General features: G+C 37.6%; 1 protein-coding gene across 14 annotated transcripts in view; it reads right to left on the bottom strand.

The window, feature by feature from the left end:
- The window catches only part of DZIP3 (DAZ interacting zinc finger protein 3), a 103,896-nt gene that overhangs the window by 25,075 nt on the left and 62,176 nt on the right, over positions 1-16,645 (bottom strand). For all 14 annotated transcript variants that reach the window (XR_007513760.1, XR_007513758.1, XR_007513761.1 and 11 more), the window contains 5 exons: positions 8,718-8,794; positions 6,492-7,109; positions 3,388-3,420; positions 2,191-2,360; positions 1,347-1,391 (listed from right to left, as the gene is read on the bottom strand). Coding sequence is in view for 4 of the 14 variants with exons in the window: in XM_049857798.1 (XP_049713755.1) it covers positions 1,347-1,391; positions 2,191-2,360; positions 3,388-3,420; positions 6,492-7,109; positions 8,718-8,794 (943 nt within the window). In the remaining 10 variants the exon portion in view is untranslated. The remainder of the gene's footprint in view (positions 1-1,346; positions 1,392-2,190; positions 2,361-3,387; positions 3,421-6,491; positions 7,110-8,717; positions 8,795-16,645) is intronic.

Here is a 16,645-nt window from a genome sequence, read left to right as displayed (position 1 = left end):
CCACGGACCTGGAACCCTTTTGTGGTCTGACATCCTAGGATTTTACCTGGCCAGCTGTATGTAGTATTAGACCTGGGATTTCATTACGTTTTGGCAAAAATAAAAGACATCAGCTAACTTAACCAACCAGGTTGTGTTTTATCAGACAAAAACTAACCAAAACTAAGAAAAAAATCTTCATACTCATGTCTTTTAAAAATACAATTTAATTTTCAAAACAACTTTTGATTGAAATAAAAACCAGAAACCCACAGGACAGAGTAGAATTGATTCAAATAGTAAGTTATAATAAATGGTGGTTATGATAATAAACATGAAAGTGGTATTGACTTCTTTACCAGATTAGAGTATAATCTTTATTTTGTTCTTGATATCAGTATTTTTTAAATTCATCTTTCATTTCAGTTATGATTAAAATTCATGCATACTTCCAAATGGCTAATACATGGGCTGATCAGATTGTACTTAGGCAAACGGTCTCACTGAGTTTATAATACACAGAGTATATCTAGGTCTCAAATATATGTTTCAGGCCAGAAAACTTACATTCTTTTTTACCACAAACTTTGCATAGCATAATGATTAGCTATGTGCTTGATAAAAATAGACTTCTGGCATTCCCTTGTACTTCTCCAAGCAACTAAGAGACATTTTGCTAAAACTTTGCTGCAGATAGTGATTTGCTCATTTTTCAACTGGCAAAAATCAAGGAAGAGAAAATGAAGGAGACTTTTTGATTGTGTACCTTTTTTGTACATTATTGCTTTACTGGCAGACTCTCAGGTATAAAGAAGAAAAGATTACCTAAGGTTTTGAAAAATGCTTCTGAACATATCAATGGAAATATAATAAAAAGAAGCTGTTTTTAAGTAGACATTTTAAAAATGAAAGTGGTAGCAGATTTTACTGAAATTTCAGTGTCTTTATTTGTACAGTAAAACCTGAAAAAGACAAAACCTGTCAGAGGAGGAAAATTCAAATATTTTCCACTAAATAGACAGCAATAGAAAAGTGGTAACTGCAGCCTGTCAAAGTGGAAAACTTGTGAGACCAGGAAAAACAAGGCTGTCCCTTCGAGTTCCAGCTCTCAGGGATTTCATCATGTGTTCAAATGTATAAATTATAACTTCGGGAAGTAAAGGAGGGCACAGTAAGTTTAAATCACCCAGAATCTAAGATACTTAGACTTCTCTGTAATCATATATTCAACAAGTTACTGACACTTACGAGGCATTTATGCTATATGTCTACCTGGATTCATTTTAAGTTCTAACAGTGAATCCAAGTATGAAATTTAGGTATTCATAATCTGATATCCCTCTGTTGTAATATTAACAGTTTCTTACCTTTTTACTCTTAGTCTTTGTCTTTTTCTTTGGTTTACTCCTAACCTGTTAGGTAAGAAATAAATCATTTATTTAATATACAATTCAAACTGTATAATGGGTTATTTTGGAACACATATTTTTTCTAACCACTGAGATCTTTATCTTCTAATCTTATAGATCATATTTTCTTCCTGGATTCTATGGAATCAATTCTTTTGACTTTGATCTCCGTCTTCTGCCCTTGAGGAATCACTGCTGTATAAAGGAGTAACAACTAACTTCAGCGAGTGGGCTACTGAAGCCGTGCTCCCAGATCCTCACTTGAACACATGTGCATACGTGAGTAAAAAAGGAGGAAGATTAAAAAAAATCATACTTATTTTTAGAAGATGAATCATTAAGCCTAGGAAGAATCTAGTGACAATATAATAACAATTAACCACTTAGATCTATAAAGAAATACTGAGATATCACCCATGATGGTTTTAATTCTTTTCTTGGCAAATGACACTGAAATTACCTCAGCTTTCTCCCTGCTTCTGTCTCCTTCTACTCCTCTCTATGCCTTCTTCTGTCATCCTCCCACACCCACTCTCACTGCTCAGGAAGACGAAATGTGTTCAGAGTCTAACATAGTGCCTGGTACACAGTAAGTGTTCAATGAAGGTTGGCAGAATAAATGGTCACAGCAGAAGAGATTATGGAAGTACTTTGGAAAGAACCATTCCAACCCAAGTTCTGCATGAACACCACAATAAATATAAGCAAAGATTGTCTGGGATGTTTAAGTATATAGCACATGCAACAAAACAAAGGCCTTGACTGAGTTTTTTCTAATTCAAATATTAACGAAAGTTTATACTTTGTGGAGATCTTTCACAGATTCTGCTGAAGATTCACTGGGTACTGATGCCACTTCTTTATTCATTTCCACAAGTTGTATATCAGCGTCTGAATTCACATTTACATTGTACTCCATGAGCGGTGGACTCGGTTCCGCTTCCTCATTCTGTAACGCTTTTATTTCAATATCTGAATATTAAGGACAACACACTCAAAATTTGGATGCAAGCCATTTCAGCCATTTATCATTATTATAAATATGTTTACCTGCCAAAAAACACTATCCCAGAAATAAAAATAGAAAACATCTTACTCTGTTCAATTAGCGGATGAAAATATAAAGCCAATTAGTTAATGATCAAATAAGAAGTATACGTACTAGCCTGGGACCAATCAGTATGAACCTGAATGCTAAGATACCTGACTGGTATCAGAAGACCATAAGAATTTAAATAGTCTCTAAATACTAAGTTTTTGAGTGTCTTCACACTGACCCTGTTAATACTGTAATCAGTATTATTTTAGGACATAAATCTGAAACATAAAGAAAAGATAGGAGATCTGTTTTTTTCCTTTTTTTTACAACCACAACTTGTGAAAGGGCATCCACTCCCTACTATGTGACCGCATCTTTGACACCATGCTCTTTAATGTTGCCCTGAGACTCGGGACTCAAAACTTGAGGGCCTAGTCTGACTGGTCACAGATGGTACAGAAATCAACACCAAACAAAATATCCAGTATTGTTTTCATAAGTGTAATTTTAAAATCTGAACTACTTTTTTAAAAAACAAGAGCACAAATACGGAAATTTAAAATAAAAAATAGCTTACTACTTGGCCAAAAAAAAAAAAAATACTGCTATCACAGTGTTCAGTTAACCAGATAAAAGCTACACAAGCTAAGCCGTAAAAAAGCAGTAGCTCATAATAATCAGGCAGAACAAGCAGACAGGTTCTGCCTACAGAGGAGTCCTGTGGGCCCACAGGTCAGAACACTAGGCGTAGGTGAGCCCTGGGGCACACACGCTCCGAGGGCAGGGAAAGGCTGGCACTCGGTTCAGGGACCAGCAGTAATTCGGTCACAGGATTCTCCAAGCTTTTAACAGTTAGAGTTCATCACACAGTTTATCTGACCCAGCAAAAATCCCACAGGTGTCCCTTAGGTATTCCAAGTTAAAACGTCACTTTGGCATCTTGTTTTTAAATATACTTACATTGACAGCCTGTTATGGACTGCAGAGCAATTCCTATGGCACACAAAGAAAACATTTAGATATACAACTGCAAATGCGACAATAAAATGTCTGAGCGGGACTAAGAAAAATCAGATGAATTTTATACTCTACCAATTATAACTGTAAAAATAACCAGCTTCATTCATCAATCCAGTTTAGACAGACACAATCTTTAGATTGTAATATAAAGGGTATACAACCATGATTCTCCCACGTGTCTGTCAGTTTGTCCTACTGTGGGGGCTTACGTGTTGCTGTGATGCTAGAAGCTATGCCACCAGAATATCAATTGAGATGTTTTAACAAACGGATGTAGCGCTGGAGGTGCTCACTTGTCTATGCCAAGAAATATGGAAGGCAGCTTCCTGGCCAACTGACTGGAAGAGATTCATGTTTATGCCTATTCCCAAGAAAGGTGATCCAACCAAATGTGGAAATTATAGAACAATATCATTAATATCACATGCAAGCAAAATTTTGCTAAAGATCATTCAAAAGTTGCTGCAGCGGTATATCGACAGGGAACTGCCAGAAATTCAGGCCGGTTTCAGAAGAGGACGTGGAACCAGGGATATCATTGCTGATGTCAGATGGATCCTGGCTGAAAGCAGAGACTACCAGAAGGATGTTTACCTGTGTTTTATTGACTATGCAAAGGCATCTGACTGTGTGAATCACAGCAAATTATGGATAACATTGCGAAGAATGGGAATTCCAGAACACTTCATTGTGCTCAGGAGGAACCTTTACATAGATCGAGAGGCAGTTGTTCAGATAGAACAAGGGGATACTGGTAGTTTAAAGTCAGGGAAGGTGTGCATCAGGGTTGTATCCTTTCACCATACCTGTTCAATCTGTATGCTGAGCAAATAATACAAGAAGCTGGACTATATGAAGAACAGGGCATCAGGATTGGAGGAAGACTCATTAACAACTTGTATCACCCAGATGACACAACCTTGCTTGCTGAAAGTGAAAAGGATGTGAAGCACTTACTAATGAAGATCAAAGACCGCAGCCTTTCAGTATGGATTACACCGCAACATAAAGAAAACAAAATCCTCACAACTGGACCAATGAGTAACATCATGATAGATGGAGAAAAGATTGAAGTTGTCAAGGATTTCATTTTACTTGGATCTACCATCAACAGCCATGGATGCAGCAGTCAAGAAATCAAACGATGCATTGCATTGGGCAAATCTGCTGCAAAGGACCTCTTCAAAGTGTTGAAAAGTAAAGATGTCACCTTGAAGACTAAGGTGCACCTGACCCAAGCCATGGTATTTTCAATCACATCATATGCATGTGAAAGCTGGACCAGGAATAAGGAAGACCGAAGAAGAGTTGAAGCCTTTGAATTGTGGTGTTAGCAAAGAATATTGAATATACCATGGACTGCCAAAAGAACAAACGAATCTGTCTTGGAGGAAGTACAACCAGAATGCTCCTTAGAAGCAAGGATGGTGAGACTGCGTCTTACATACTTTGGACATGTTGTCAGGAGGGATCAGTCCCTGGAGAAGGACATCATGCTTGTCAGAGTACAGGGTCAGCGGAAAAGAGGAAGACCCTCAACCAGGTGGATTGACACAGTGGCTGCAACAATGAGCTCAAGCATAACAACGATCGTAAGGATGGCACAGGGCCGGGCAGTGTTTTGTTCTGTTGTGCATAGGGTCACTATGAGTCAGAACCGACTCAACAGCACCTAACAACAACCATGATTACAGAAAGAAAAATAAAATTTTATGGTTCATAATAGATAATACCTAAAACATAAGTACTTTAAACTAAATGGCAAAATCTGACTACCATATTTTTATGCAAATAATGCACACCTTCTACATCTGTTTGCCAACCACGCCCCCTGCAAGATATTTTCATAAGCTCTGCTCTACCAATTTTTTTTACATGTTGCTGTAAAAAAATTAGCATAGTATTCCAGAATTTTAGTAAAAGGACTGAGATTGGGACCTAGTAATCGTCTCTGAAGAAAATGTGAACCAGTTTAACAATTACTAGAAACTTGAAAGGCCGTGTGGTTAAATAACATCAGTGTAGCTGTAGTTGTTCATTTGGTAGTGTGAATAATACAAACTTGGGGCCAGGAAAAGTCACCTAAAATACCACAACAAAGGTTTCAGTGATGCTGGCATGTCCTGGACTCTGTTTTCTATCAGGAGATAGGAGATGCTCATCCCAGGGTGGGACAGAAGGTCTGAAGTCTGTCCTACAACAATCGACAAGGTCTAAGAATAGCACAGCGAAAAAGAGGAAGACCCTCAAAGAGATGGACTGACACAGTGGCTGCCACAATGCGCTCAAGCATGATGACGACTGTGAGTTGGCGCATGACCGGGCAGTGTTCGTTCTGTTGTACATAGGGTCATTACGGGTCGGGGCCGACTCAGCAGCACCTAACAACAACAACAGAAATAGCACAACACTCAAACACTTGCACTGGCGTTATTTTTTTTTTTAATTACTCACAACCAGTGGATAGCTGACAAAATTCTAAATTAAACTCAAGCTTTTAATAAAAAGGAGGAGACACATACACCCACTGTGTCTAAAAGGACATCCTTGAAACCATATGGTACTTGTATTTAGGCATCCTTAATTTTGGAGAAGCGATAAAAGTCCTCTACCTAAAAATCATCAACATTTTGTTTTGGAAAATACAAACCCCTCAGCATGGCAAGAAAAATCTTCTTTAGTGTATCCTGTGAACTCTCTCCTGCTCTAACGTCAGTAATGCCAACAGTGCATGTTTATGTTCTACACCTTTGTCTTTGTCTCCCTCTGAAACATCCTTCCCCTCTCTTCACCTGGCCAGCTTTGACACACCATTTCAGAAATCCTTAAATATTATACTTTCCAGAAAACTTTCCCAGATTCCCTTACGTAAGGACTTCCCATGGCATTCTGGAGACATCTCTAGCACTATATTTTCTATTAGTCTCTTGATGAGCCCATTCTCCCAAGAATGTGAGCTCACCCCATCGAATCCCCTGCCCTTAGCACTGTGCTTGGCACCTAGCAGACACTCAATATAGCTGAAATAAAGAAGTATTTTGTACCTTGTCGATAGCAGGATAACATCCTCTGGATGATTTCTGGTACAGGTAAGCCTAGGTAGATGGACAGCTGATGGTAATCAAGGGAGATATTCTCAATGGGATTCTCCTTCACTTTGTCAATATCCTCTTGCTTCATCCCAAGACGAAGAAGAATTTCTGAAACTTTTTTCCAAGTTGAATTGAATTGTGACTCAGTGAGGCCGTTCATCAAAACCTCACTAAGGAGGGCATCCCTGTGTTTGCACAGCCTCAGGATGTCTGCAGACTTAGAGAGGTCAGAAGGCGGCGGCTCCATATTCCAGCCTTTTTTGGGTGCAGGGAATACATTCAAGTGTTTTATCAGAGCTAACAGGAGGTGTAAGTCAAACTGTTTAGACTGTGGTAGCTCCTTGTTTGGGGGATAAAGCAGGTGCCACGCTCCACCCAAAGGGTGATTGGTCCAGAGGTGGTTGTAGTAGGGCTCCAACACATTCCTGTGTATACGAAGCTTTTTTTTCAAAAGAGATGGGGGCATAGCCTCATCAAATATTTGCCGGACAATGTCAGTACCAGAAATAATAATTATATGAAGCAGATGATAGAAATAATTATAATCAAGCTTGAAGATAGGCATTTCATCTGAAAATGAATTTTGAGAAGTCAAGACATTATGAATTAATTCTCTTTTTTTAGGTAGTTTTTCTCATTACATCCTCAGCTCCTGTAGAACAGGGGTTATTTCAAAAGAGTGAAGTACATTCAAGAATGAATGCTTTGCCACAGCCAGTGAGCAATAAAGCACACTGCTGTCTGGCTAGCTGTCAAAAATCCAAACAAAAACAGTATGTTTCCTCCAAGCAAAACTAATCACAAAGACTAAACACCACAGAAGGCTTTCAACCAACCAATGTTTGTTCAAGTCAACGAGCTCTGGCAATCAGATGGCATCAAAGTAGTGTGCCTTTGAAAATTCTGAGGTTTCACTGGTGTTTAGTGATAATTATGTTTTACCTTGATCAGCACTGTCCAACAGAACTTTCTGTGATGAAGAAAAGAGTTTTATGCTGGTACTGTCCACTAGCCATTCAGCACTAGCCATGCTGCTAGTCTAAGGAACTGAATTTTTTATTTTATTGAATTTTAATGAATTTAAATTTTAACAGCCACATATGGCTAATGACTATATTATTAGACAGGGAGGATCTATATCAAGAAACATAAAGCGATCTGATGCCTTGTTACTCCAAGTGTAGTTCACGGAACACCTAGGAACACGCTAGAAACGTAAAATCTTAGGCCTCACCCCGACCTGCTTAACGGCCACTGAATTTTAATGACGCCATCGGATGATTCAAATGCATATTAAAGTTGAGAAGCACTGATCTAATGAACTTCATGTTCTTACCCCTCAAAAAAATGAAATACCTATTTCATCAAGAAGTGAAATAAGCGTAAGACTGAACTACTTGGTATTTTTCTGGTTCAATAGTACTTCCAAAGGAGGAGAGCAAACCGAGGTATATTAGAAAGCAGCTAGAATTTGGTATTTGACAGTACTTTTTTATGAGAAAAATATCAAATTGTGTGTTCATCATAAAACGCAGTTTTATTTTATCCTTCATGATTATGTGTTCCAACAGGGATTTTTATATTAATATTTTTCGTTGATTTATTTGACATACAGTGTGCAGACAAGGAAATGACTCAGGGAACCTTCTCTGGACTGGCAGGTAAGGAGCTTGCTGGGATCAGGGACATCCATTCCCTCTAGCAAGAAACACTGCCTCAAATGATCCTTCCATGGGGTCAGTGCCCCTAAGGTCTCCAAGTGCTAAGCAGTTGGTATTTGCTGGCATGCCCCTAAAGAGATGGCAACTAAGGTTAGGCTAGCTGGCCCTGAGACCAAAAATGTTCGTTCCTTCTATGGAAGGCTTCTCTCAAGCTTCCTTAACAAGAGAGGAGGGGTTGGTAGGGAACCTCTGCTGAAACCAATCTCACTGTGAGTCACAGCTATGCACCAGACACAGTATGCCTCTCTACAGGATGCCAGCTCACTGTGAGACCAAAACACCTGCTGACCTTTCTGTCTATGGGTTCCACCTGTACCAAGTGCTGCTTGCTCATGTTAACCCCAGCCCAGTTCACGACAAATACAAATAAAGACATGGCTGTTAAGGGCATTATACTTTACAGAGGAAGTCACACATGTTAACGTAGTTTTCAATAGGAGATATATAAAAATAATACCTTTTGTACTGAAATTTAAACTGATCTTTGGCCTCATATCAGTATCAATTCTTTTCAGAGAGATAAATTTTTTATAACTGCAAGTAGAAAAAAATTAAGTTATAGTCAAAATAACCAAGGTAATTTAAGATTTCTGGCATCAGCATGGCTAAGTACATTAGCATTTTCTGTCTCCAAATTATTATTTGAAATAATTCAAAAGTAAACAGAGAAAAAACTACAAACAGTGAAACCCCATGTTGTTATTTTCATTGGAATTAAGATGCAGGTATAACTGTTAGCGGAGTCCTTGGGTCATGCAAATGGTTAAGTGCTCAACTATTAGCCAAAAGGTTGGTGGTTCGAATCCACCCAGAGGCACCTCAGAAGAAAGGCCTGGCAATCAGCTTCTGAAAGGTCACAGCCTTGAAAAACCTATGGAGCATCCCTACTCTGCAACACACGGGGTCACCATCAAACAGAATCAACTTGACTACAACTGGCTTTTTGATCTGGTTTTTTAACTGTTGGATTCACACATGCTCTAAGGGCTGCAGGAGCACTCAGATGGAGCAAGGCTTCCTGGAGGCCAGAGGCACAAGAAGCCTTGGAAAGAAGTCCCCGCAGTAGAAGGCCCTGGAAGCATCGGAGCTCAGAAAGTGAATGTGAGAGGGCTGGGAATACAGATGAGCTAGACTGGCAGGAGAAGCACCCAGAGAGGAAGAGGAGGCAGATCACCAAACACAATCACACAAGCAGCTACTTTTTGTAAGAAGGCCGTGCAGTAACAGACAAAAAAAAAAAAGAAAGAAACCTTTACATTGTAAAAACCAGCAAACCTAAAACTCCCCACATCCCTTCTCCATCACAAGGGATGCCTGTAACTATTTAAAAAAAAGAAAACTTATTCAATTGACTACTGATTAAAAAGAGAAAGAAAGAAAATAAGCAAAACATCCCAGTACAATGATACAATTAGGAAAAAAAGTAGCACAATTTACTAAGCAGACTTAGTACCATAAAAGAGATGTTACCATAAAACAGATGGAAAAACAAAACGCGGCTTGGCTTTGAAAGGAGCCCTCCCACCGAAAACAAGGACCCTAAGCAGATTGTATAACGACACAGCGATCGCGAAGCTTAAGGAGTGCAGAGCTCTCGCCTTCGTCCTTGCTCGCCCATCTTGTCTCTAGCCCCACTGTACCACTGCCAACCACCTACCACGCTGGAAAAAATTACAAACGCCAACAACACAAAGCATTGGCAGAGATACTGAGTAAAAGGAGCTCTATTATACCATTTCTGAGAGTAGAAATTAGTAAAAATCACAGTTTAACAAAATGTAGTGAATTTAAAATATGCATACATGACCTAACAATTTCACTCCTAGGCATATATTCTAGAAAATACTGTAGAAATACGCACCTGAAGACATGTACAGGAATGTTTATAGTAGTGCTGTTTACCAGAGCCCCAAATAAGAAATAACCCAAATATCTTTCAACAGTAGAATAAGGCAGTATAGTCACACAATAAAATTACAACAATGAAATGAAAGAATTACAACTATATACAATACTAAGAATGAATCATAGAAACACAATGAATAGTTTAAAATGGTATTTAAAAAAACCCCAAATGTTTCCTTGTATATAAAGCTCAAAACAGGAAAAAATTAAACTACACTTCTAAGTAACAATGTAATATGTGATTTATAAAATACATCTAAATTTTTTTTTAATATTAGATTTGGTTTTTATTGTGGAGCACATCTCAGGGCAAAGTGCTGCACATACAACTACCAACCATTCTCAGGAAAAAAGCTGTAAAAACAATAAACTGGCAACTGCTTTAGTAATGCGGTCCCAACGTGAGGAACCCACGCTGGCAAAGGTGTTCTGGTCCCTGAGAGGGACTTCTTGATGGTGGCTGCCCCCGTTTCCTCAGCCTCTGCAGTCTCAGGCCTGAGCGTCTACACCACCAGACCTGCTGGATGGTGGTACCTGGGTGCTGGGAGAGCTTCTGCTTTCAGGCAGACCCAGGCCCTGGCCCCAGCTCCAGGGAAAAAGTCCTAGTGAATTTAGATTAGCAAACCCTGCAGCCTTCGAGGATTTGAATGGTAGAAACTGCCAAAGACTTGTATGACAACAATGGCACAAAAGAGGGGAAGCAGAAAAAGGTACAGTCGTCCCTCAGTCCGAGGGGGACTGGTTCCAGGACCCCCCACAGATAAGCAAAATTCAAAGATGCTCAAGTCCCTTGTATAAAATGATGTAATGTTTGCATATAACCTATTCACAGACTCCTGTATATTTTAAACCATCTCCAGATTACTTATAATACCTAATACAATGTAAGTGCTATATAAATAGTTGTTCTACAGCACTGGTTAGGGAATAATGACAAGACTGAGGCGAATGATGCTCAAACGGTGAGTGCTGGAGAGAGAATGAGGGCCTGGGAAACGGCGGGAGGCTACAGCGGGGGATGCCCACACAGCACCTCACTGGTGGGGATTCAACGTAGCGCTCAGCAAGGGCCAAACTCAACTTTTGCTTTTTGGAACTTTTTTTTTCCTTGAATGTTTTCAACCCTCAGATGGAGGGCTGATAATATTATTTGAAAACAGACTTTGATAAGTTAAAAGTGTATACTGTAAATCCTAGAATAATCACTAAAAAAAAAAAAAAGGGTAAAACTAGTTAAGCCAATACTGGTGAAAAAAAGAATGATTAAAAATGTTAATTAATCCAAAAGAAGGAAATAAATAAATAAATAAAAAGAAAGAATAGACAGGGAGACTGAAAACAACCAGAAAGACAGTAGATTTAAATCCAATCATATCATTAATTACAGCAAATTCATATGGAATAAATGCTCTAATTTAAAGATAGAAATTGTCAAATGGGATATAAGAAAAAAAGCAAGATGTATGCCGTCTTCTAGAAACCCTCTCTAAACACAGAGACATGTACTTAGGTTGAAGTACACGGATACCAAAAGGTATTCCAGGCAAACACTAAACAAAAGAAAGCTGGAGTAGCTATATTAATACCAGACAAAGGAGGCTTAAGAACAGTGAATATTATCAGTGATAATGGGGGTGTTACATAATAATAAAAGGGTTAAATCATCAAGTAAAAGATAACCCTTAATGCATCTGTAGCATCCTATAAAACAGCTTCAGAATACCCAGGCAAATAGACAAATCCAAAACATACAGGGGACTCCAACACTTCTCTTTCAGTAATTGACCGAACAAATAAACACATAATCAGTAATGAAATACCAACCAACCTGGTCTAAAGTATAAAACACTCCACTCAACAAAAGCAGAATACAGATTCTTTTCAAATGCAATGGGACAGTCATCATAAAATGCAGCATTATGGGTAACAGAACAAATGCCCACAAATTTTAAAATATTGTAATGATAGAAATTATGTTTTGTGACAAAAAGGAAATTAAACTAGGAATCAATATCTGGAAAGACGGCTAAAATATTCCCAAATATTGGCAACTACACAATGTATTTCCAAATAGCCTCTAGTTTAATTAAAAAAAAAAAAAATCACAAATGAAATTGGAAAATATTTTGAATTGAATGAAAATTAAAAACAAAAAACAAAATATATGGGCCACTGCTAAGACGGTGCTTACAGAAAACCAATTAAATAGAAAAAGATGAGTAAATTAAACCCCATACAAGCAGAAGGAACAAAGGAAAAAATAAGTTAAATTCAGAAATCAGTGAAATTAAAAACAGAGAAACACTAGAGAAAATGAATCAAATCAAAAGCTGGTTCTTTGAAAATAACAACAAAACTGATAAACCTCTAGCTAGACTGATGAAGAAAAAAAGAGAAGGGAAAATAATTGCCAACATCGGGATGAAAAAGGTGGCATCACCATAGACCCTACAGACATTCTAGGGTAATACAGGAATGTTATGAATAACTTTATGCCAATAAGTGTGGTGACTTGGATGAAACTGACAAATCCTTCAAAAATGCAAAGTACCAAAGTTCACTAAAGAAAAAATACCCAGAACCCAGTGCCCTTGAGTCAAAAAGAAAAAATAGATAACCTTAATTATCCTCTTTTAAAGAAATTGAATTTATACTTAAAAAAATCCCCATTAAGAAAACTCCAGTTTCAGATTGCTTTTCTGGTAAATTTTACCAAACATTTATAAAAGTCTAAATACCAATTCCTAAAAGCTCTCTGAGAAAATAGAAGAGATGGGAACATTTCCAAACTCCAACATTACCTTGATTCCAAAGACTACAGAACAATGTTCTTTAGGAACAGAAGGTAAAAACCCTTTGAAAATATTAGTAAATTGAATCCAAAAATACATAAAAAAGAAAACAGATCATGACCAGCTGGCATTTATACCAGAAGAGCAAGGTTGATTCAACATTTGAAAATCTATTGGTGTAATTCAGCATATTAACAGGTTTGGTTTGGTTTTTTAAAGAAGAGTAAAAACCATATGTTTATTGCAACACTTGGAAAAAAAGCATTAACTCAATATCCATTCACGATTAAATTTTTCAGAAACCAGGAAGAGAAGAAAATTTCCTCAACCTTATAAAGAACATCTATAAAAAATCTACAGTTAAGAACATGCTCATGGTGAAAGACTGAAAGCTTCTCCCTAAAATCAGGAAAAGACAAAGATGTGCACTCTCATTCCTTGCACTGAACATTACATCAGAGGACCCAGTCAGTGCAATGAGCAAAGAAAGATAAACAAAAGGCCTATAGGCTAGAAAGGAAGAAATAAATTGTATTTATTCACAAATGACATGATCATCTAATACGCAGAAAACAACAAAGAGTCTACAAACTGATATATAAACTAGTAAGTAAATTGAGCAAGTTACAAGATCAATATACACACGTTAACTTTGGAATTTTTATATACTGTAAATAGGTAGAAATGAAATTAAAAAAAATTATAATAACAAAAATTCAAATGTTTATAGATGAATCTGACAAAATATGTGCAAGACTATACAGAGAAAACTACAAAACATTCCTGAGAGATATCAAAGAAGACACGGAGTTATGTACCATGTCCATGGATGGAAAGCCTCAGTATTGCTCAGATGTAAATAATCCCTGAATTGACCCATAGACTCAACACAATCTGAATGAAAATCCCAGCAAGAATTTTTATAGAAATTGACAAAGAATTTGTAAAATTTACTGTGGAAAACAAAGGACCTAGAACAGAAAAATCAATTTTGACAAATAAGAACAAAGTTGGAGAACTCATACCACCTAATTTCAAGAGATACTTCATAATTATCAAGATAGTGTGGTGTTGATGAAAGGACAGACAATACAGATCAAGGGAACAGAAAAGAGATTTCAGAAATATACTGCACATACACGGTCAGCTGATTTTCAACAAAGGGAGCAAGGCAATTTAATTGGGGAAAGGACTGTATTTTGAACAAACATTGCTAGAACACCTGGGCATCTATATGGGACAAAATGAACTTTGAGCCTTAACTCATTCCATATTTAAAAATTAACTCAAAGTACATTATAAGTCTAAATATAAAACCTGAAACTATAAAAATTTATAAAGAAAAATTAAAAAAAAAATTTTTGTGACTTTAGGTTAGGCAACATTGCCTTAAATAGAACACAAAAAGTATAAAAGAAATAGCTGACAAATTAGGCCACCAAAATTAGTAATTTCTGCTTTTTGAAAAATATTATTTAGAAAATTAAAAGACATCACAGACTAAACTAGGATACAATACTTCCAAAATACATATCTGATAAAAGGCTTGTATCTAAAATATATAAGGAACACTTACAACTCAAAAATATTGAGACAACCCAATAAGAAGAACGCACAAAATATCTGAAGAGATGATTCACTAAAGAAGATATAAAAATGGGAAATAAACACATGAAAATATATTAAACTTCATTAGTCAGATGGAAATGAAACCACAATGGATTAACATCACACCTATTAACATGGCTAAATTTTTAAAAAATTGACAATACCAAGTGCTGGAGAGGATGTACAAAAACTAGAACTCTCTTATATTAACGGCGAGAATGAAAAAATGCACTTTTACTTTGGGAAACAGTTTGGCAGTTTATTAAAAAGTTAAATACATACTTACCATACGACCCAGCAATCTCACTCCTAGGAATTACCCAAGAAAAATGAAAATATATGTCCACACAAAGACAAACGTGAATATTTATAGCAGCTTTACTTATAATAACCAAAAACTAGAAGCAAACCAAATGTCACCAACCAGTGAGTGGATAACTAAGCGGTGGTACGTCATACAACGGAACACTGCTCAACAACAAATGAACTACTGATACATGCAACCATACGGATGAATCTCAAAAGCACGATGCTAAGTGAAAGAAACCAGACACAAAAGGCCTTCTACTATGTACGTTCTGGAAAAAGCAACACTATGCAGAGAGAAATCCCATCAGTGTTTACAAGGAGCTGGCAGCTGAAGAGAATGACCACAAAGGAGAGTGAGGTGGCTTCCTGAGATGATGAAATGTTCTCTACCTCGATCATGGTACCAGTCACCTACCTATATAAACTTGTTGAAACTCTTTTTAACCGTACAGTTTAAGAATGGATTTTACTGTACATAAAGTGTAGATTGATTAAAAAAAAAAAAAATTTTTTTTTCAAACCTGACCTTAAAAAAAAAAATACTAGTGTTTGTAATGCATTTACAACTAGCACAATTATACATAACAGCAAGGAAATGATTACTGTGAAAGTCAGTATAATGGTTACCTAGTGAGCAGGAGAGGGGCCTTGGGGGCACAATGGTTAACTAAGCACTCAGCTGTTAACCCAAAGGGTGGCGGGTCAAACCCACTCAGCGGCTCCAAGGGGAGAAAGACCTGGCAATCTGCTCCCATAAAGATTACAGCCCAGAAAACCCTATGGGGCAGGTCTACTATGAAATAACTCGATGGCACCTAACAACAACAGCAAGGGAGAAGGAGAAGCTGTGGGGAGAAGGGCACATAGGGTGCTTCTGGGGTGCTGGCGAAATTCTATTTCTTGACTTGGATGGGGTCACAAGGATGCTTGCTCTGTAATTGTTAAACTCTGCATTTATATTGTGTGCACTTTTCTTTATGTATATTTTAATAACAATACAACATTTTAAAGTTAAAAAAAGGTCAAACACTTTGTCATTCATTCATGAAATCTCATGAAGTAGCTCTTCTACTTTTCCTACAAAGACAACTGTAACTGGGCCAATTACACCAAGTAACGCTCTGAAGGCACTGGAGAGTGAACAGAAGCAGATCCACAGTGGGGAACATGTGCTCAGAGTAAGGGAGAGCAACTCTATGAGGTAAGTTCACCAATTTTGTGGCTTTTAGTCTAGAGCAAAGTATTTAAAACAATAAGTTGTCACTGAGTCGATTCTGATTCACAGTGACCCCATATGTGCACAGTAGAACTGTGCTCCATGGAGTTTTCAATAGCTTTGATCTTTCGACAGTAGACTACCAAGCCTAAGGCACCTCTGGGTGGATTCGAACAGCCAACCTGCTATTGTCTGGTAGAAAATCTAAGGTCTCATTGATCCATGGAATCAGAAAATTGAAGCCAGGGATCCTAGTTTGCTGAAGAAAGTGGGGGGATCCTAGAAGGGAAAGAGCCAGAAAAGATATCCCGAAATTCTTTCTAGCCACATCTCTAACCACATCTCTTTTGCTACAGGCAAAAGATCAGAACTGAGAATGGAACCACGACCCAAGAAAAAGAGTTCACAGTTCACATCCAAAGAAGTTAACTGCGTTCTAAAACAAAAGTAACCTCATCCACTGGGGAATAATATAATTCGGAATCTCTACGTCTATTACGTATTTATTGGGTGCCAGCTATGTGCCAGGCATTATGCTATGGACTGGGGATACAT

Source organism: Elephas maximus, chromosome 18 (assembly GCF_024166365.1).
Source record: "Elephas maximus indicus isolate mEleMax1 chromosome 18, mEleMax1 primary haplotype, whole genome shotgun sequence".
Lineage (NCBI taxonomy): Eukaryota > Metazoa > Chordata > Mammalia > Proboscidea > Elephantidae > Elephas > Elephas maximus.
Note: the sequence above shows the minus strand (reverse complement) of the source record. Positions and strands in the feature narration are given on the sequence as shown.